Genomic DNA, 21,285 nt, shown 5'->3' with positions numbered 1-21,285 from the left:
AAGGAGAATTTGTGTAAGGATTGACTCAATGAGATATAAAAAGAAGTTATTTTTGTATAAAAGATTAAGGAAGAGAGATTGTCTAAAAGTTAAACCCGAGATTAATATAATTGAAATTTTAAACACAGATAGGTTTGGTGAATAAATGAAAGGCAAGAGGCTTAAAGCCATGCCTTCATGTGCCAACTTAGAGAAATTTACCATAATTCAAGATTGGGCCTTCACAAAAGGAAAGAAATTTTATTTTTCTTTTTTTGGATCCTATTTACAGGTCTATGTAATCTGAAAACAGCCTCAGAAAGAAAAAGGGCCTATATAGCCCATGTTGGGAGAAGATAAAGGGAGGGGACACATATGAAACATCGTCAAATTCGAATGAAAACAAATGCAAAATCGAACATAAAGCCGAAGAAAAATATTCCCCGGAAGTATAGAGCAGATCATAAGAAAAAAAAAACCCAAACATAGACAGTGGAAACAGAGAAGGAAAAGTTGACAGTTTTTCTTTCAAAGAAAAAAGAAAAAAAAAAGAGGAAACAATGGTTTGGATGGTGAATCAACAGGTAGGAAGAGGAAGAAGTCGAACATGGGGAGTTGCATTGCTTTGTTGGCTTTTCATCATGTTGGTTACTCCAAAGATCCCACTTTCTTACAGGAACCATCTCTATGCTGACATGCGCAACTTCGTAGGTAACTCTTTCTTTTACATCGTGTTTTCTAAGAAACAAGTGAAGTGAAGTGAAGGTATGGGATGGGATGGGATGGGATGTGGAAAAAAGAAGAAGAGAAAATTGTACATTAAAAGGGAAAATTTGCAAAATTTTATGTTTCCTCATTCTTTGTTTTGCTTATAGGAGTTCCTAACACGTTGAATGTGATCACCAATTTCCCATTTCTGATTGTGGGTGTTCTTGGGTTTGTTCTTTGCCTTGGAGGAGGAAGCTTTTTCAATATAAGGTTGTTTTCTTGCCCCCTTTTTTTAAAAAAAAAATTAGATTTCTTTAAGTTGTAATTTTTAAAGGATAAATTTATGACCATTTGCTGATTAACTGATGTTTATGGACGGTGGATTGGTGGCAGATTGCCAGGAGAGATGTGGGGCTGGCTGCTTTTCTATGGAGGAACTGCTAGTGTGGCTTTTGGTTCTGCTTATTATCATCTCAGGCCTGATGACAATCGAGTACTTCTGGACACCTTGCCGGTTAGCCTTGCAACTTTACTTCTTTATATTCTTTTTATTTGTTCCTCTAGCTTTCGGTTCTTGATGGTTGTTTCCATCATTCAAATGTTGTTCTTAACACAGCTATTTGCCGTAGTTGAAACCATGAACTTCAATATTATATTTTTGTCTATTCTTCGAATTTGCGCTTCATTGCTGAATGCCAAATAGTTGAAATCTCACTTGCTTTGTTTCTAATTTGGTGTTTTTATTGTCTTTTTACATAGAAAGAATCAGAAATTGCAGATGAGTTTCCATTCTATTTCATCCACAATCATAGCCCCTTTGGAATTTTACTACCATATTTCTGTCAAATGCTCCATAACATCAAATTAATTCACATATGTGCAGATGACGATTGCTTATTCCTCTCTTTTTTCTACTTTTATACTCGAGAGACTCGGAGAAAGAATTGGATTAAGTTGCCTTTTTTCACTAGTAGTTCTTGCTGTTCTAAGCACGAGTTATGCAAGGTTTGATTCTTTCTTGAGATGATCTTTTCATCTGTTCACTGAATTGGTCAATGCTTGTCATTCAGATTTCGATTTGTTTTGGCTGAATAAGACTCGATTATTGTTTGCAGAACATTTAATGATCTTCGGTTGTGCATGATATTCCAGTTAATTCCGTGCATTGCTATTCCGATCATGACATTTTTGTTCCCACCTAAATATACCCACTCTAGATACTGGCTTTGGACGGTAGGTATGTCATTTGTCTTCCTTTTCCCGTCTCACATGGAAATCCCACTTCAAGCAAATAATCATGTGGAAAAAGGGTTAGAAATTTGTGGTTTACTACAATTAGCATGCTAGGAGCTGTATGGAATATGCTTCCTTTGGATTGTCTTCTTTAATCTTTATGTCATTTTATACTCTCTCGTTCTCTCTGTTTTCGAAAAGCATTGGGAGTATATTGTATTTTCTTTCCTTGCTCTCAAGAATGTTGGTTTGCTTAAAAATACGATAACAATCTGGTACAGGAGTTTTCATCCTGGCCAAAATGGAAGCTCTAGCTGACATGAAGATATACCGCGCAAATAATTATATTATCAGTGGACACTCCTTGGAGCACCTGTGTTCTGCAATCGCCCCTGTTCTGGTTACAGTTATGCTTATGCATAGGAGCTGCAGATTCCCGAGGTATTCAAATTTTAAGGTTCAGAATGGAAATTCTTAGATGCTTTTTAGCATTTCATATGAACAAAGTTTTCCAATAATCCAAATGTAATGACTGAAATGCTTCTTTCATTAAGGCATTTGGAAGTGTTATTACAATGTCCGAGTGTTTGCAAGGGCTCAATGTGTTTCATTTTGGTTCTATATATTTCTTTGCATTGGGAATCCTATCCTTTTTTTTGTTTGTTTGTTTGAAGTACTTGAGTCGATTGTTTAATCTTCACACTGCTATGCAGTTAAGACATCTTTATTTTTTTTAACTGCAATGAATGGATCGAGTTCAAGATGTCCTTGTAAATTATTTGATCTTTATACAAATTACATTTTGTTGCTGATGACTTGCAGAAAAAGTTATTGTTTTCTCTTACTTGGTAGTGGAAGTCATGACAGATTAGGTGAAATCAAAGAATGTCCCTGATGAAGAATTCAAAGAGGATGAAGGCATTCCTAGGGCAGCATTCACTGTGATTGAGAAATTTTTATACGAAGAACCATGGGAGCTGACAACAAATGACATGATTACCATTTAGTTCTGATGAAGAACTTGATGAAATTTCTTCTCCCATGCTTTCTGCATTACTCTGGATCCGCAAAGAACAAAGGCAAGTAGAATCCATTAACCATCCACCTTTCCGGATTTGCACTTTAGACCGAGTTGGTTTCTGGGTGTGAAATCATGATTCGTGACCATACTATAATATACATTTTGCTAGCATGGTGTCTCCTTTTTTTGCCCATTTTTCATAGTTTTACCATACAAGTCTTATAATGTGACATGAATTATACTGATTTGGTGACTGTGACAATGGTAATGGCCTGTGGAGAACTTAATGGACATGCTAGTGAGAGCTTCATGTAGCAAATGTCTAATTGAGATATGAACCATGAATTGTTACTCTCTTTTTTTTTTTCTTGGAAATTCATGCTCAAAATATTGGTACAAGATTTCCCGGTTTCATCCTCCTCTTTTTCCAGGTATGTTGGAAGTTGGAGGATAATCTTGAATGTCAATTTTGAATTGAGCTTAGTAAACTTCAAATCAAGATGCTTCTAAATGCACATTTGTTTTATTATATAATCACCAAAGTGTGTCCATATACAGGCTTGCATACTCTATTTGCCTTTTATCAATTTAAGACTGGTAAAAGGGAAGCCCTTGGCTTGAATGATCATTGTCCTTCATGGATGGTAGCTTAGGTAAGGGGAAATGACTTCGAAGATGAAGTCTCACCATCCATATCAACTTATATCGTATTACCAAATTCAGACATTGGTTTGACGGTTTTATTCAATAAGAAAAATGACATCATACCAAATGCTTGTAATTTGGTAGGAAAAAGGGAAGCATGAAATATGATGAATAGATGATCATGCTTTACCTACAACTAACTCTCAACTCAACAACCAAAACTCAATACGCCCTTTTTTCAGATTTTCTTTGGGTTGTTCAATTATAATTTTTTAGGAATTTTGTTTATTCCTCCTGAAATAAAAACCTTGAGATTATGTTATGTCCCCATTCCCCAAAACTAAAATTTAGTGAAATCCAAAAAAAAAAATTTAAAAATTTATTAAAAGAGCCCGTTATTTTTTAAAAAATTCTACTGCCAAAATACCTAGTAATTTTACTTTGGTTTTTTATAGAATAAATATTTTACTTCGGTTTTAAGTTAATGCAAAAGGGATGGTTTGCCTACTGATATTAAACTTCTCTCTATCTGTTTTCTCTTAACAGATAGTGTATAAAACAAAAATGATAGGTTTGTCCATGGCGGAGCTAGTAAAATGATTTTTTTTTCCCTTCCCCTCTTTAATAATTTATAAAAATTTAAATTAGTACTTTGACCTCAAAAATAATAAAAATTTGATTTAATTCTTTAGAAGTTATTAAAATAGTAAAATTGTATTTTTATTATAAAAATATATACTATTTAATTCTGTCCCTCCCTACAAAATTTCTCGTTTCTTATTTTTTTTTATGAAATTACATGTCAATATAATTGCACTTTTACACTTTAATAATTTATAATTTATTTGTTTCTCATATATTATTACAACTTTAATAATTAAACTTTTTATAATTTTTTAAGTTATAAAGTTAATATTATTTTTAAAATTTTGAAATTATTTAGAGCACAATTCGATATAATTTTCAAAAATGAAAAATGATAGGTATCAGAAGAGTATTTACAATAATCATATTTACACCAATTATATATTCGAATTGTAAATTTTAATTTGATTCAAAATCAAAACTCGAACTACTCGATTCGATTAACTCTTAGTTCGTAATTTTTTTTTCAATTTTTTCGAATGCAACTGAGTTTTGATCACTCGTAGCTTATGGTAGATTGAGGTCGATAAGAATTTTTCAGAAAATATTATCTCGAGAATCTCGGGATATCTGATGAGTGAGTGGGAAATTGTAGGAGTTGAGAGTGGTAGTGAGAAAACGCTCCACGTAGGGCGCGTTTTTCCTCTACCACTCACTCGGGAAAATTTTCTGAATCAATTGTCACTCACCTCGGCTATATAAAAGGATGGCTTTCAGCATTGAATGCCATGAGGCAATTTCAAGCAAACAAAATTGCAAGAAGATGAAATTCGCAAGCCATTTCGTAAGGCATAATTTTGAGTAAACACGTAATTGCATAAAGTAAGGTTCGATTTTTGTTGCTCATATATAATTACAACTCTATTTTTTGCATAATGTTTTTGTTTCGAACATGTGAAATAGGTTATTTCATTGAAAATGAGTGGACAAAATAATGTTGTTTATTACTACAGTGAAGTCCGTGATGCTGACAATAGGGTCATTTTTTATCTGAGAACACAGCATGGTTGGCTTTCAACCTTAACATACAATTGCTGGAGTTGCGTGCAAGAATTAGGCAAAAAATCGTCAAATCCAATCAAATGAGAGTATCATCATTGAAATATCGATTTTGTGCTTCGGTTGACCTCGTCAAATATGACGCTTTTGATATCAAAGGCACAAGGTGGATGGAGGCATGGTGCAGATGCATATTACTAGTGGATCATTAATACTCGAGTTATATGCGGAGTTTGCAAACACATATGAAGGTTGTCGAAGGTCAACATATGTTCCAGTTCGAGAGGTCGGAACGAAAGGACAAGTTTAGAGTCCAATGACACAATTGTGCGGTGGGTTCTCTATTTTGTTAGAAAGTTTCCATTATGATATCTCAGAATCATCAACAAGAAAACACTCATCGGTTTCAGCCTTAGATTTCAACTGTGGTAGGCAGAACGTTTAGCAGTTGGGGTTTGGCAGTAACCTAGAATACTGGACCCCAACACGTAGATCTGTTCATGGGTCGAGCCACCCGGCATGGCTCGAAGGCTCACCCTAAATGTGGGAGGGTTTGGACAAAAATATAGGCCCAAAAAATGGGCTTTGACAAAAAAATAAGGCCGTTTAAAAAACAGCCTGGACCCTGCCCGGCTCGTCCTGAATTCACTAAAGGACAAAAAAAACCTTTTTTTTTAATGTTACTTTCTTCTTGTTTTCTCCATATTTTTCTACCATTTTACTATATATTGCTACTATTTTATTGTTATTTTTGGATATTATATAAAATTTATTTTATTGTTAATTTTGTTAATTTTGTTATTATTTTAGAGACATTTGCTTGTTAAGTTGTATCTATCTTAGTGTTATTTAAGTATACATATTTTTTAAGATTTATTTTCAATTTGTTAGAAAATATTTATTTTGATGTTTTTAGTATTTTTGATGTATTATATATATTTAAAAAATATATAAAAAATTAATATGGGCAGGCCGAGTCAGGCTCGGGTTTTAGTATTTTTATCGGGGTCGGGCTTGGGCAAAATTTTAGGCCCATTTTTCGGGTCGGGCGTAGGCCTAGTAGATGGGTCTAAATTTTTAGTTGAGCCCGACTCATGAACACCTCTACCAACACAACACTGAGTTAGTGGCTTTGATTTGAACTTCGATCTGCCGATGTTTTCTATTTTTGTTTAATTTTGTAGTTTTATGCTCTTTACAATTTGGTCCTTAGAGTAGCGTATTTAATTTTCTTACAAAATTTTCTTGGCATGATTTTTTGTACTATAAAATCGTACCAGTAGTCACTTAGAATCTAGAGTGTACGCTATTTATTACTCAATCGCCATCTCTTTTGGGTTCGACCCCTTGAAATACTTAGGTGTTCCATTGGACACTATAAATATTACAATTGACTTGTATGTCTGCACTACAACCAAACTCATAAATTGTTTTGTAAAATTGTTGTTTTTGTGCGCGAGCCAGTTAGACCATGTGCAAAAATTTCGCATCTCTCAAGTATGGTTTTGATTAAAGACGATGGAGGAGCGAGTAGATTACGAATATAAGTCTCCAAAATCTGATCTTCCAACTATATATAAAAAACATACAAAATATTAAATTTTAATATAACAAGAAAATATTTAAACTAAATTAGGTTAAATATAATAAAAAAATTCTTACCATTTGCAATTGATCGACCGAAATATACTTGTCATCTAAACGAATTAGAGATTTTTCCATCACTAATTTCAATAAATACCAAATAAATTGTAATACAAAAAATAATTTAAAAAACCTTAATAAAATTTTAATAATAAAAAAGAGAGAGAGAGAGAGAGAGAGAGAGAGAGTTGAGAGAGGAATAAAAGTTGAGTGAGAAATTAAAAGGGAATTGAGAGAGATTTGAGAATGTGAGAAAGAGATGAGTTGAGATTGACTTGAAAAATTAGTCCGGGGGGTGGGGAGGGGTTTAAACGGCTATTTAAATAACCGTTGAGTGAGGTAGTCGTTATGGAAAACACTTTCAGCTAGAAGCGTTTTTTTTCGTCTTAATCCCGCAATTTTTCGAAAAACTAGCCTAATTTGATCATTTTTATTATAAAAAAAACACATTTTCATGTTTTTTACCCAATCATTTCATTTGAAACTTAAACAAATAGAAATTGATAAATTACATTTTCTCATTCTAGTTTTACACAAAAAAAATTATCATAACCAATATTTCAAGCTGGTTAAATAGAAATATAAATTTAATTATAATTTATAACATTATGAACTTTTAATTGAGTTGACAAATCTTATTCTATCATCCTAACTCGATTTGAAATTCTTTCAGATCGAGTCGATTGAAATGAAATTTAAGTCGACGACTCAAATGAAATTATTCGAGTTAGATTAAAAAATTAAACATGACAAATTAAAATATTGTTACAATATAACTATTTTTATGTTAGAGCACATACATTTAAAACCATATATATTTGAAATTTTTTTAAAGCAAAATAAGAAAAAAAATATACTTTAGTATAGTATAATTGAATAAATTTTTTTGAAAGATAAATTCATTAATTTATTCAATGAATGGAACCATACAATTTAAAGAAAAAAATAACAAACACTCATCGTAGATGATGAAGCATAAGTTCCATCAATACAAAATTATTAACTTATTTAAGTATAATAGAATTGAATAATTAATTTAGTTAAAATTAAGTCCCAAATTTATTATTTTAAATTTTTTTTAAAATTTTAACTTTCTTTATATATTCTATAGTTTTTTTTTTAAATTATAATCTTTTAAAAAGTACAAAATTTTGAATCTTTTATAAATATTTTGAATTTTGAAAATTATATTAAATTGTTTAAAATTATTTTGAACTTTTTTTAATTGTTGTTGAGGAAGGTCAATTTATTCATTTTTAAATTATTTAAATTGTAAAATTTAAATTTAAACTCGAATTAATTCAAGTTAACTAAAAAAAATTTAAAACTCACTTAAGTTAATTTGAAATTCAATTTTTTTTTCGAAAGAAATGAATTTTACTCCGCCAATAAAAGTGACTAATACATTAAAAAGCAATGAGCAAATTTATACAAAATAATTAATAAATCTAAAACTCTAAAAAAAAAAAAGTTAAGCTAATAATTATTGCTGATAGTTTACGCCATCATCACATCTCAAAAGCCAAAGAGATCTAAAATAAAAAAGATCCTAACCAACGTGTAACATGTTCCTTCGGACATTAACCAAAATGAAAGAAAAACCTTGACTTGACATTCAAGTTTGAAAAGCTGATTTTTTTTTTAAATTTATTATTTTCAACACTTCAGTAAAGTACTTCAGAAATTTAAATATAAAGTTTTATATTTTAATTTAATATAATCATTTTATAATATTATTAATGAACTCAATAATTTAATACCATTAATTATTATTTTTATTAAAATGTTGATACTATTTAAAGAAAAAAAGGAACTGAGGAAATGAACTATTTGACATTACTCTTTATCATAAAAAATATGTTTGCATTTTAATCAAAATAATTACTCACAAATCAATTATATTATAAAATTAAAATATTTATATTAAAATATAAAATTATCAAATTTAATTGGCTAAAATAACTTTTAAAAAATTCAATTAAATGCTTATATTAAAATACAAAAATGTGAGTGGTAGTCGCGGTAATTCCAACTCCAATAGGATATATTTAAGTTATTGCAGTTAAAAAACTCATAGTTGGACTTAGGGGTGGGTCGGTCGGTCCGCCTCACGGTGAGCACCGGTCTTCTCGTCTCTACTGTCGGCGATGTGCTACTGACTTTAATTAGTTAGGTCTTTCCTCCGACGCTGTTACTTTGAAGAAATTAAAGTGCTCAAAGTTGGCCTACGTTTGTACATATTAACATGAAATTATCAAATTTAATTGGCTAAAATAATTTTTAAAAAATTCGATTAAATGCTTATATTAAACACAATAATTTAAAAAATAAATAAATCCAAATATGGTGAGGTGGTACCATCCAAAGGTGGAAAGTACTAGTCTTTCACTTCAATGTTCAATTCTTCTCCTCGAATTCACTCTTTCTCCCTTTACAAATTTCACCATTTCCTAACTTTTCCTTTGAAACATCCTCCATTTTTCAGTTTTTGACAATGGCGGACAAAGTATTCCCTTCCTCCAAACCCACCGCCACCGCTGCCCCTGGTGGATCAGCAGCTCCTACTACTACTACCACCACCACCACCACCACAACCAACGGCGGAACTACAAAATCCCACCTCATTAACCCCACCGCCCGCCTACCCTACCGTCCACAGCCCCATAACAGACGTCGCAACTACCGTCCACGGCGCAACTACTGTTGCTGCTGCTGTTTCTGGATCATCCTCATAATCCTCGTGCTCGCCCTTTTAGTAGCCATAACTGGCACAGTCCTTTACGTCCTTTACCGCCCTCACCGCCCTTCTTTCACCCTCGCTTCCCTCCGTATCCACCGCTTGAAGCTCAAAACCGCCGTCGACTCCTCCACTTCCCATCTTTCAACCCTTTTCAACTTAACCCTTTCTTCCAAAAACCCCAACTCTCATTTCTCCTTCTCGTACGACCCATTCGTCATTTCATGTGTGACCAGCAATGGCGATGTTCTGATAGGGAACGGAACGTTGCCGGCATTCGTCAGCGACGGCAAAGAGGAGTCGACTTTCAGGGGGGTTACGGTGGCGTCGTCGTCGGATTTGGACGCGGAGACGGTGAACAACTTGAGACCGGAACTGAAGACAGGGAATGGAGTGTCGTTGAAAGTTGAGATGGATACTAAAGTGACAGCAAAAATGGGTGGATTGATGAGCAAGAAAGTTGGGATTAGAATTACGTGCGATGGGATTAAAGGGGTTGTCCCGAAAGGTAAGTTGCCGGCGGCGGCCAATGTCTCCGGCGCCAAATGTAAGGTTGATCTCCGTATCAAGATCTGGAAATGGACGTTTTGAGACGAGGGATAAAGGTTTTCCATTTTGATGAATTTTTTATTATGGTTTTGGTGTTGAAATTTGAGTGTGAAATTGGATTTTTTTTTTCATTTAAAAAATGTAACGTCATATACCAATTCTATCAATCAGATTTCCAGCATTATTTGTTTGAAGTTTGATGGCTGGTTTTAATAATTTTTGTAATTCCATAATAATAATCAGCAGCCACCTCTATAAGCAAATGACTGAAAAGTGGGAAATGGCAATTAGGGTTACGGATAACCGCAGTTAAAATAAGATAGGTTCTTCGATTGTTTTCATATTCCAAACTTCATGTCATGATTTGTTAATGGTAAACCTTTTCCTTTAGGAATAATATAAGGTTTGCATGTATATAGACTGTCCTAAAGTTATGGATATATTCGTTCATTAAATTACAGAAAAGGGACATCACATAATAAATGTTTTCAATTGCATCCCATCATGGTGAAGGGAGTGGTTTCTCTCTATTCAATAGATTTTTTTTTTCATAAGGATGCGTAAGAGTTTATGTGTAGAAATGTTTTTTTTATACTTTTCTAATATATAATAGCTTAAATAGGGATAATTTTTTAAATTATACATTAATTTTGATTTAATGTGTAATTTTGTAAATATAATTTTGATTTGATTCAATTCTCACAAATTATTGACATAATTATTGATATAACATCATTTTATATTTATATATTACATACACATATAATTATATTTATCAATATAAAAATAAATTGATATATTTATTTCTTTAAATGTGTATGCTTGAATCAAAATTAAAACCTCAAGTATATAATTATACCAAATCAGAATTCATGTATAACTTTAAAATTTATCTACTTAAAATAGTAAAAAAAAAAAGAGTTAATACCTGTGAATTTTATACTTGATTCTAAGACGGCCCATTATTTATTAATTGGTCTATAAAACTGACCAATGAAGCTATTCTTATCCTTGACAGTTAGGATTACCTCCTCCTCTTCTTCTTCTTCTTCTTTGTATGCGAATGATAGTAAATAATGTGATTCACATATTTCATAAATATTAAAATTATTATGAATATTTTATTATTAAATGGATGTTGATTAATATCCGGATAAGTTTTGATATACTTTAAATTTAAATAGTTATTAGAAGTAGAGTTCTATTTCATTTATACTTTTTATGTCTATAAATATCAACTTCAGAATTGTAAATAATTCATATTTATTAATAAAATGCTCTTTCTTTACTCTCTTATTGTGCACCTAGAAAATAAGATCCACTCTCAAAGTTTGATATTAATAGATTTTGATTGGATTTAAAGTCTACTACTAGAGTTTAATTTGCTTACTTCTTGATAAAATCATCAAGACTCAACACAGAAAAAAAAAAGTACATCTTTAAATATTAAATCAATTTGATATATGGTTGAAACATTTGAGATGGTTTTCTTTTTAAGTTTTGATTAAATGGGTTACAAATTATTTTAAGTATCTTAATTGTTCATGAAAATGAATATTAACTAATTTATTTATGTTACTATAGTAGATTTTATAATTAAATAATATATTTGATTAAAACATATCTATTATACAAATTTGTTTTAATAAACCAATGAATTTTATGGTTATACGGATTTGATTTAATTCAAAGAATTGTTAAAGGTAGTAGTTTATACGTTTTATATTATTCCACGTGTTAATTATTTAGAGAAATGACATGAGCAATTATAAATGAAAAGTTCTATTACTTAAATGGTTGGATTTTGAATTGAATTTCATGCATGTTTATGATGATGGTAATGAAAGAAAAAAATTTCTAGTTTTTCATTATGTTATATTTTTATGTTTGAGATGTGACTTTTATTGATATATTTAATTTAGGCTTGTTTCTATACATGATCTAGCCATTTATTCTTGATAGTTAATTGATTATGCAAAACTCTTGTTAAAAAGGCTTTAAAAGTATTTTGAATTGATCTCATATCTCATTATGGCTAAACAAAATAATGAGTTATTCGTTCCACCAGCTTTGCTCAATTCCTTAAAGTGAATGTAGCAATTCATAACAATTATGAAATTTTAACTTATTATTATTGACAAATAGATAAGAAAAAAATGTATGATTCAAAATGTTGTCAAATGTTTATTCTTAGTACAAAATGTTCAATGATTTATATTAATTTATCACTCTTGAAGTAGAGGATATCTGTATAATCTTATTGGTAAGAAATATGATATGTGCTTACATTATTGTCTGAATTACTTTTTACACATTCATTGAAGTGAATGTCTACAATAAATACAATAAATTTTATAATCATTTTTTTGTCATTTGAAGATTTTGGCATATTCCCTTAAGCGAATATTGCATATAATTGTTTGGAAATTGTATTTATTTTGATGACTTAGTGGCATTATAGACTTCACATTGATTTATACATTTCTAGTAGTAAATGTCACAATAGTACTTGTATGTGAATACAAAGTAAAAGGAATGACAGTAAAATTATCAATTTGTCACAATTTATATTGACATTATTAGTACAATTGGAATGCATGTTAAAGTAAACTAGAAGTTTACCGATACAAATGCATTTACTACTTGCATCTAATGGTTGTTGTTACAACCTTTTATGAATAACTATATGGTAAAGTTTATACTAAAATCCTTGAAGGATTTAGAATGCTAGAAGCATATTGAAATTCTTGGGAAATTGTTCTTTTATATGAATTGAAATAATTTGAACATATGTGGTAAATTCAACTCAGTGAATAGTAGTCGAAGGAGGATTATAAAATGATTCAAAATACCTATTTATATTTTTATAGAAGAATCATAATTAAAGTTTGATATAATTATTGTTAAAACTCTTGAAGAGATCAAAATATATTTCCCTAAAATTTTCCCTCACTCATGACTTTCAAAGAATGGTGATATAAATGCTTAACAGTACATTCAAATAGTCATCTGAAAAATTAGTATTCAAGACTGAATACGTAGAATATGAGACATTATGTGATGTTTTCATGATGGGGAGTAAATACACATTGTAATCTTTCTTCCTTAACCGATGTTTTGTCCCATTTGGTTTTCCTGGTAAGGTTTTTAATGAGGTAGCATGTGCGTCTTATAAATATGTGTACTCTCTTTTTCCTTTACTAAGATTTTTTTTTCCCACAGGGTTAGCAAAGTCCAGGATAAATTTTGATATACTTTATATTTTAATAATCATTAGAAGTAAAGTTCTATTTCATTTATACTTCTTATATCTATAACTATAAACTTTAAAGAAGTATCATAAATTAATTCTATTAATCAATAAAATACGTTCTATTCTTACTCTCTTATTTTCTTTATTCTTTACTTCTTATCTTTTTATTTTATAAAAAAATATTTATTGCTGATTCAAATAATAATTAAATTTGAGCGATGTCAAACTAGAAATATAATTTTAATAATGATCTTAAAAATCTGGAAGGAGGTGGACCAAATGATTTGTCTCCCAAATCTGAGGTTGGGCTGCTAGAGCTTGTGTCAGTAGCAGACATGGCGTGGCAAATCGTATCGTAGTACCTTAATAATTTGTCGGATTCGGCAAATCTACAACTGGCCCATTCCCACCTAACTGGTTTCCAGTTAACAAAAAATTAACTGTCCACCACAAATTTTACCTCCTTTGCTCATGCATGGTTTTTCCTTACATTTAACTGTATCAATTTTTTATTCTATTGTAGAAAACTTGGAAGAAGGTATGCTGGAATGATTATAAACTTTAGTGATTTGAGGATTACAAATAATTTAGGCATTTAATTTATAAAAAAACGGAGATTCATTTTTTAAAAAAATGATATTTTAAAAAATTATGTAACTTAATTAAAATAAATTTAGGTAAACTATACTATTAGTTACCTAACTATTAGTAAATTTTATTTTTGATAATTAAATTATGAAAAATTACAAAACAAATGCTCAACTATTTAATTTTTTTTTGTTACTAGATGGTTCATGGTGGAAACTCTTAAAATTGTTGTAATAGCAACTTTAACACTCAACATTTATAAATTATGTCAATATAATCTTGATTCTAAAAATATTTTAATTCTCAACATTTATACATTGTGCAATTTGATCTCTTTTTTTTTTCCTTTTTTTTGTACTTTTAATTTTCTTTGTGATATTGAAGGTTAATTTTAAAAGAACAAGAAAAGATGAAAATTATTATATTGTATTTTTGGTTGTTTCTATTTTTGTATATTTTCAATCAAATTAAGATTTTTGTTACTGCAAAAAAAAGGACCAAATTACACAATATGTAAATGTTTAGGGTTAGATTTTTTAGAATTAAGACTAAATTGATACAATGTATAAATGTTGAGTGTTAAAGTTGTTATTATGCCAATTTTAAAAGTTAACACAATTAGCCAGTTGGTGACTAAAAAATATAAAATTAAATTGTTAGATGATCATTTTGTAACTTTTCATAGTTCGGTGACAAAAAAAAATACTAATAGTTAGGTTGGGTGACTACCAGTGTAGTTTACCTAATAAACATTTGAATGGTGATATAAGATTATCTCTAATAATAAGATTATAGAAATTAAAATTATTTAGCATGTTCATGAGTATATTATATTGTCCTATTTGATTCATTTGCTTGAAATGTAAGATTTTGTTCTTTTTAGAAAATATAAGATACTTAAAATCAAATTTTATTAGTGTGAATTTTTGTTAGAGATTGAGACAAAATTACTCAATTTTTTTGGGAGGCAAAATTAAGAAAATTATATTAAAAGAGTTTAAATTGAATTATTAATTCTATCAAAAATGTAAAATTTTCATTTAACAAAGAGGCTAAAGAGAATTAAATTAAATTATTTAAGCTTAAGTAGGGCTAGAAGTGCAATTGGATCATTTAAGCAAGGGAGTAAGGCCCTCCCTTCCTTTCCATTCGCTTCTTAAATTGTCTTAATTATAAATAAAGATGAAAAAAGTTATTAAACTATTGCTTACAGTAAAATATAATAATATAGGAAAAAAAATTAAGACAACACAAACGATATTATACAAAATGTTAAGTTTTAGCAAGTAATATATAATTAAAATAGAAAAATTCACTTACAATAATTAATTAAAAATTATGGCAATGTAATCAACAAAATGTATTATAATAGATAAATGATAATGATGATGAAAGAAAGTTATTTGAACCACTGTTCGTAGATAATATTAAGTTTAAACTTAACAAATAGAGTTTGGAAAGTGACATATACTTCTTTAATGTGCAATACAAAATAAAAATTAAGTTTTTTTATTATTGATATTTGAATCCTATTTATGGAATTAAAAATTTTCAATTACTGTGTATCTAATATTAATACTAATACTATTACTAATAATAATATAAAACAAAATTCACTTGTAATAAATAAATAGATATAGCTTTAAAAATCATTGTGTTGAGGTTCTCTTTTGTCTCTCCTTTCTTAGGAGCATCCTTCTCATATTTATAAGGCACGGATCCTCTATGTGACATACTAGGGGATCACTAGGTGCCATGCCCAAGACACGTTCACCCCTTTAGGTTGGACACATACCCTGAAACACGTCTCCTCCCGTAAGGTAGTAAGAAGGTCACGCTTCGCATGGTGTTAACAATAGGTTGTTTGTGTCCTCACAAGGTGATGAGGGACTCAAGGCGAAGTGCGAAGGTGGTGTTGGAACTTAGCGAGGTGGCGAGGGACCATCTTGGCACTTAGCAAGTCAAGGTGGTGTTTGCACTTTGCGAGGCCCTAGCTACTCGCAAATTGGATCGAGCCTTCTGTTTCATGTGACTGGGTCAATTTTTTATTTCTAAAGTACTCTATAACAATATGTCCACCACTTTGTCAAAGAAGAGTTATAAAGTGGCCTTTTTGAGACCAACTTACATGTAGATCGTATAAATGAGGGCTTATCAAACATTTTTTTTAGTAGAGACTTATTAAGTAAGTTTTAGACAGTTTGTTTCCTTAAGGTAAAAAGATTTTTTAAACCCTAGATTGCTTCTCCTTAAATTCTATTTAAGGATTTTATTCTCTTATTTGTTTTCCTAAAATTTAATTGATTTTCTCCCTTTTTAGGGAGAAATTTTTTTACCTGAATCCCTAAATTACTTTTCATAAATATTTCATTTCCATATTTTGCTTGAATCCTTAAATTACTTTTCATAAATGTTTCGTTTCCATATCTTGTTTTGTTTTAATTTTTCTTTCCAAATATTTTCTTCCTATCCCTATTTGTTGTTGTTCTCTTCCTTGTCAATTTTTTGGAACTATTCAATTAGGGCATCGTGTATGTTTGGTAGAACGAGGGAATTATCTGCTAATAGGTAAACTAATAGACTATTACTCCTGTTGTTTTACATTTGCTTGTTTAATATGGCTAGAGTTAGAATGTGGTTGAAATGGTGGTCGGATGGGCCATGGCAACTAGGGTCGTTGATTTGGTGGGTGCAGGATGAAGGTGGTGGTTGCAAGAGGCAATGCGATGCTTGTGTTCTCATAGAGGAGAACGTACATTGGTGTACGATGACTAAGGTTGAGATTGTAACATCCCGAAATAGGGCCTAGTCAGAATAGTGGTTTCGGGACCACAAATTTGACATCAAAATATTTATTTTATGATTATTATGAGGCCTAGAATATGAGTATATGCATGTGTTAAAGTTTCATGAAGAAATTCTAAGTATAAGGTGTCCAATTGGAAATTACGAACTAAATTGAATAAATTGTAAAACTTGGATTCTAGAAGCAATTTGTATGAAATTGCTTTAGCTTATGAATTAGAGGGTCTTGGAGAGCAATTTGCCCAAATTTTAATTTTTTGAACAAAAACGAGCTTGCATGGATGAAATTTTAAAAAAAAGGGCATAAGGGCATTTTGGTCATTTGTTATTTTAATGAATTAAAATGGGAAAAATCAAGCCAAAATCAGTCATTTTCTCCTTCATCCAGCCAAAAATTTGGGGTTCTCCATAGCTAGGGTTTCAAGCTTTCCAAGCTCAATAGTAAGTGCTCCCAAGCCTTGTTTTTCATGCTATTTGTATTTTTGAAATCCCGGTAGCTTGCTTTCTCCATTTCTACCCATATTTCATGCTAGGGTTCATGTTTAAAAATTTACCCATGCATGAGTTGCTTGTATTTTGATGGATTATGGAGGAATATGAAAGATGAATGTGTATTAAACATCTTTTCCTAGTTGATTTTCATGAAAAAACCTTATAGGGTTTATTTTGCAAAAGATGTAAATGTGTGGTAGAAATGAGAAAATAATGAGAAATGTGGGCTACCATAAGAAGGAAAAGTGTTCAGCTAGGCTTGGGTAAGATAAAAAGTGCATGTGTTTCATTATACGAGCCTAGGGACTAAATCGTAAAAATGTAAAAGGTTAGGGGCAAAAAGGTCATTTGGACCGAGGGTAGATATTAAACTTGAAATGTATAATGTGGGGTATTAATGAGTTGATTTTGCTGTTATAGACCCCGAGGAACAAATTTCGGAGGTCGATCGTGGTAAACGCAAGGTTTCAGAATAACCGAAACATATCTCTAAAACGAATACCAGATAAGTTCGGATAACTTAAAGTAAACCCCTAATATCCATAATTGTATGATTTATGAATGCATGATGTTAGCATTTATTATTGGCATGAAATATTTTATAAAATGCATATTGGATGGTAACATGTGGAAAATGTCTCGGTTGAGGTTGATAAAGGGAATTCGATGGATAAACCCTCCTTGATATGTGAACTGAGATCCTGCATGTGTTGCAGTATGGATTTAGCTCGGACGGGTAATCTGCGATCTCAATTATGAAAAGGATCTAGCCCGGATAGGTGTTCCTTGAATGGTCAAGCCTCCCGAAGAATATGTGTGCATTATGGATTTAGCCTGGACGGGTAATCCGATTAGGGTCTGAATTTAGCCTGGATTGGTAATTCAGATCCAAGCCCATTAAGGGTGTTTGTCACTATAAGGTATTTAGCCTGGACTGGTAATCCTGACATCACCTTACGAGTTCATGATATGGGGGATTTAGCCTGGACTGGTAATCTTGCCATGGGATGTGAGATTCGCGGGAGTGCATATATGTGAAATGATCATTCGTAAGAATTGACGGATAATGGGTACTCTATCGAGATTTCCAAGAAACTCAACGAGATTAATATGATGTACGTTAACAAGATGATGAATGATGAGCTCATCTACATAAATTACAAGATGCTTTGTTATGTGACTAACTCATTGATTGAGTGCATGCGATAATGAATCATTTTATAATTGATGATTTCATGATTTAAGTATGGATGTATGTTAATTACTCGGTAAGTTTACTTTTCAGTTATTCTAGCTTACTAAGCATGTAAATGCTTACCCCTCTCCTTTTCCCTGTTTCGTAGAGCTCGAGGACTCATAAAGACTTGAAGACGACTGGAGAGTCAACACACTGTCAACTAGACAAGCTTTGGTATAAAGACTTTGTTTGTTTTGTTCAATGGCATGTATAGTATTTTTGAGTATTTTGTTATATGTGTCATTTAATTTACCAAGTAAAGGCATGTAAAAATATGTTTATCTCTTTGTATATGGCCATGAAAATTGGCTTAATTTAAGTAGGCTATGACCTACGATTTTATGCATGGTTTTAATTACAAACGATGGGTTGCTATTAATTGGCAATGAGCCACATGAATGAGCCAATTTCGGATGGATTAAAGTAACATGGGAACCCATAACATTAAAGGGGAAATAACCATTTATGTATGAAACCAATGATATGAGGTTTCCATACAACTATTTTCATTAAGATTATTTACAAGTGTAAAATTATGTTTTCTCTCAAACTTGGTAACCACTAGGCACAAGTAGTAGAAAGGGGTGACTAAAGGCTTGGAAAATAGCCTAATAGAGTCCACATGGTTGGACACACGGGCGTGTGTCTAGGCCGTGTATGACACACGGTTCCCTCTCATGGGTGTGTGCTATGGCCGTATGTCCCCTGACTCAAAAATTTTAGCTCAAAGTTGTACCCAGGTAGGCCACACGGGCGTGAGCCATGGCCGTGTTAAAATGGCTGTGTAGTCCACGGGTAGGCAGTAGGGGCATGTGCATGGCCGTGTTGATAAGTCAGTGTCGTCCACGATTGAAGGGCATGGGCGTGCCCCAAGTTACACGGGCGTGTGAGTCTACATGTCCTACCTACACGGGCGTGTGAGTCCTCACGGCCCACGTACACGGGCGTGTGTCCCTTTATGTTAAGGAGAATTTTCTGGGGAGCCCAAGGTTAATCGAACGTGCCCATATTTGTCCCGCACTGCCTCTTGATGTGTTATAGGTCTTGAAGGCCTATACAGGGGACGAGATGTTCATGATTGAAAAGTTTTAAATTCAAATGAAATTTTGTAACTCGAGTTAGTATATTGAAAGTGTAAAGTTCTGGTAATGCCTCAAGCCTTGTCCTGGTGTTGGATGCGGGTGAGGGGTGTTACAGAGATGATTTGGCATCTTACTGTTTGGGGAATTAAGTTGTTGAATTTTGCCTTTAATTTTGATGTTGACAAAGGTGAGGGAAGATTAAGCGATACCGAAGAAGGCTTTCTGTTGCCTTTGCATTTACAAGAAGCGGGCTTCCACCTCCCTCTTCATATGTTTTTCTATATCATGCTGTAAGAGTGTCAAATTTCACCAGGACAGCTCACAGGTTTTTCTTGGTGGGTACTTGTTACTTATTTTATTGATTTTTGTATTCGAGATGAACCTCCCCTATTGTGTGTTTTTCAAAGTATTTACTGATTGAAAGTTTCAAATCGAGAGAATTCGCGGGGGATGGCTTATTTTTTCCCTTAGGAAGGGGTTAATTTATTATACGAAATTGGTCGTCAAACCTTTGGACTAATTAGTGCAAATCTATAAAACTAAAACAAAAGTTTGGGGATGATTTTAGTTTCCCAATTACGTGGCCTCTTTCGAGTACAAACATTTGCACGCAGCGGCAACCCTTTGATTTTGAGATCTCCACTACCTAATATGCAAAGTTATGTAAGGGTTACGTGCTGAGATTATAACATTTATTAACTGTACGAAATGTTTTTCAGTATTGTTTTTCGGAGTCAATTCCTAATGGTTTTCGGGTGGTTAAAATTACGAGTGGTGCGAACCCCGATCTTGTGTTACCTGCAGAGCTTGCCTGGCCCCATGGCACTATTGACAAATTGGGGCTGATTTTGTTAGGGAAAAAAGTGGAGTTCATAATTTTTTTTGTATTCGTATTGTAAGTTGCTACCTTGCAAGTGTTCTTCCTTTTCTTCTGGTGATCAGGCAGGTGCTGTAAGCTCCCACGCAATGAAAAGTGATGTTGTTAATAATCTTATTAATAATGCAGGCGTTGTTGGTGTTTGTGCTACAGACTCAGATTCACAAAGTTATGGTAGCTCGTTGAAAAAACTTAGGTAAATTATGGATATTAGGTCTCTTTGTAACGATCCGAAAGTTAGTGGTATCGAAAAGTATAGTTTCGGGACTCTGTTTCTGTGAACCAAACTCGTAAATATCTTTTTTAAATATTTACGGAGCTTTTTTAGAAGTGAATTCAATTTTGGATAGGTTGTTTCATCGAAATAGTGTTTAATTAGAGTATTGGGACTAAATTACGTAAGTGATTAAAGTAAGAATTATTAAGAGATTACAATTAGAATTTAATATATAAGACTTATAAAAGTTAGTAAATCATTATATAATAATATATATGTGACTGGTTAAAACTTAGTGTTATATATATTTTATGTTATAAATTTTAGTTAAATTAAAGGAAAAAAATAATAATAAAATAAAAAATGAAATTAAAAGAAATTTAAAAGATGATATTAGTGGATTGGAAGAGAAACATTATTCCCTTTTCATCCAAAATATTTTGAAGCCAAATAAAAAAGAAGAGGAGGAACGACTAGGTTTTCAAAGTTTCAAACCTTAAATTGGTTAGTTCAATTTAGTCATTTTCCTGTAAATTTTATGTTTTTGGAATCTTGGTACTCCAAACCAGCTGAC

At 31.7% G+C, this 21,285-nt stretch overlaps 2 protein-coding genes across 4 annotated transcripts; both read left to right on the top strand.

Moving 5' to 3' along the window:
- The first annotated feature begins 360 nt into the window (after window positions 1-360).
- LOC107962852 (uncharacterized) lies at window positions 361-3,475 on the top strand. Of its 3 annotated transcripts, none has more exons than XM_016899396.2 (7): window positions 361-690; window positions 855-957; window positions 1,081-1,201; window positions 1,571-1,692; window positions 1,803-1,924; window positions 2,202-2,361; window positions 2,773-3,475. In XM_016899396.2, the coding sequence occupies exons 1-7, from the start codon at window positions 540-542 to the stop codon at window positions 2,813-2,815; spliced, it is 822 nt and encodes a 273-aa protein (XP_016754885.1). In that variant the 5' UTR covers window positions 361-539; the 3' UTR covers window positions 2,816-3,475. The 3 variants fall into 3 exon arrangements, with proteins under 3 accessions (XP_016754885.1, XP_016754884.1, XP_016754886.1); XM_016899395.2 differs by having other exon boundaries at window positions 2,743-3,475; XM_016899397.2 differs by having other exon boundaries at window positions 362-690; window positions 2,788-3,475.
- A 5,774-nt stretch (window positions 3,476-9,249) lies between these two features.
- LOC107962853 (NDR1/HIN1-like protein 13) lies at window positions 9,250-10,354 on the top strand. The gene has a single exon (XM_016899398.2). The coding sequence runs from the start codon at window positions 9,369-9,371 to the stop codon at window positions 10,200-10,202; it is 834 nt and encodes a 277-aa protein (XP_016754887.1). The 5' UTR covers window positions 9,250-9,368; the 3' UTR covers window positions 10,203-10,354.
- Window positions 10,355-21,285: the final 10,931 nt, after the last annotated feature.

This window comes from Gossypium hirsutum, chromosome A06 (assembly GCF_007990345.1).
Source record: "Gossypium hirsutum isolate 1008001.06 chromosome A06, Gossypium_hirsutum_v2.1, whole genome shotgun sequence".
Taxonomy (NCBI): Eukaryota; Viridiplantae; Streptophyta; class Magnoliopsida; order Malvales; family Malvaceae; genus Gossypium; species Gossypium hirsutum.
Note: the sequence above shows the minus strand (reverse complement) of the source record. Positions and strands in the feature narration are given on the sequence as shown.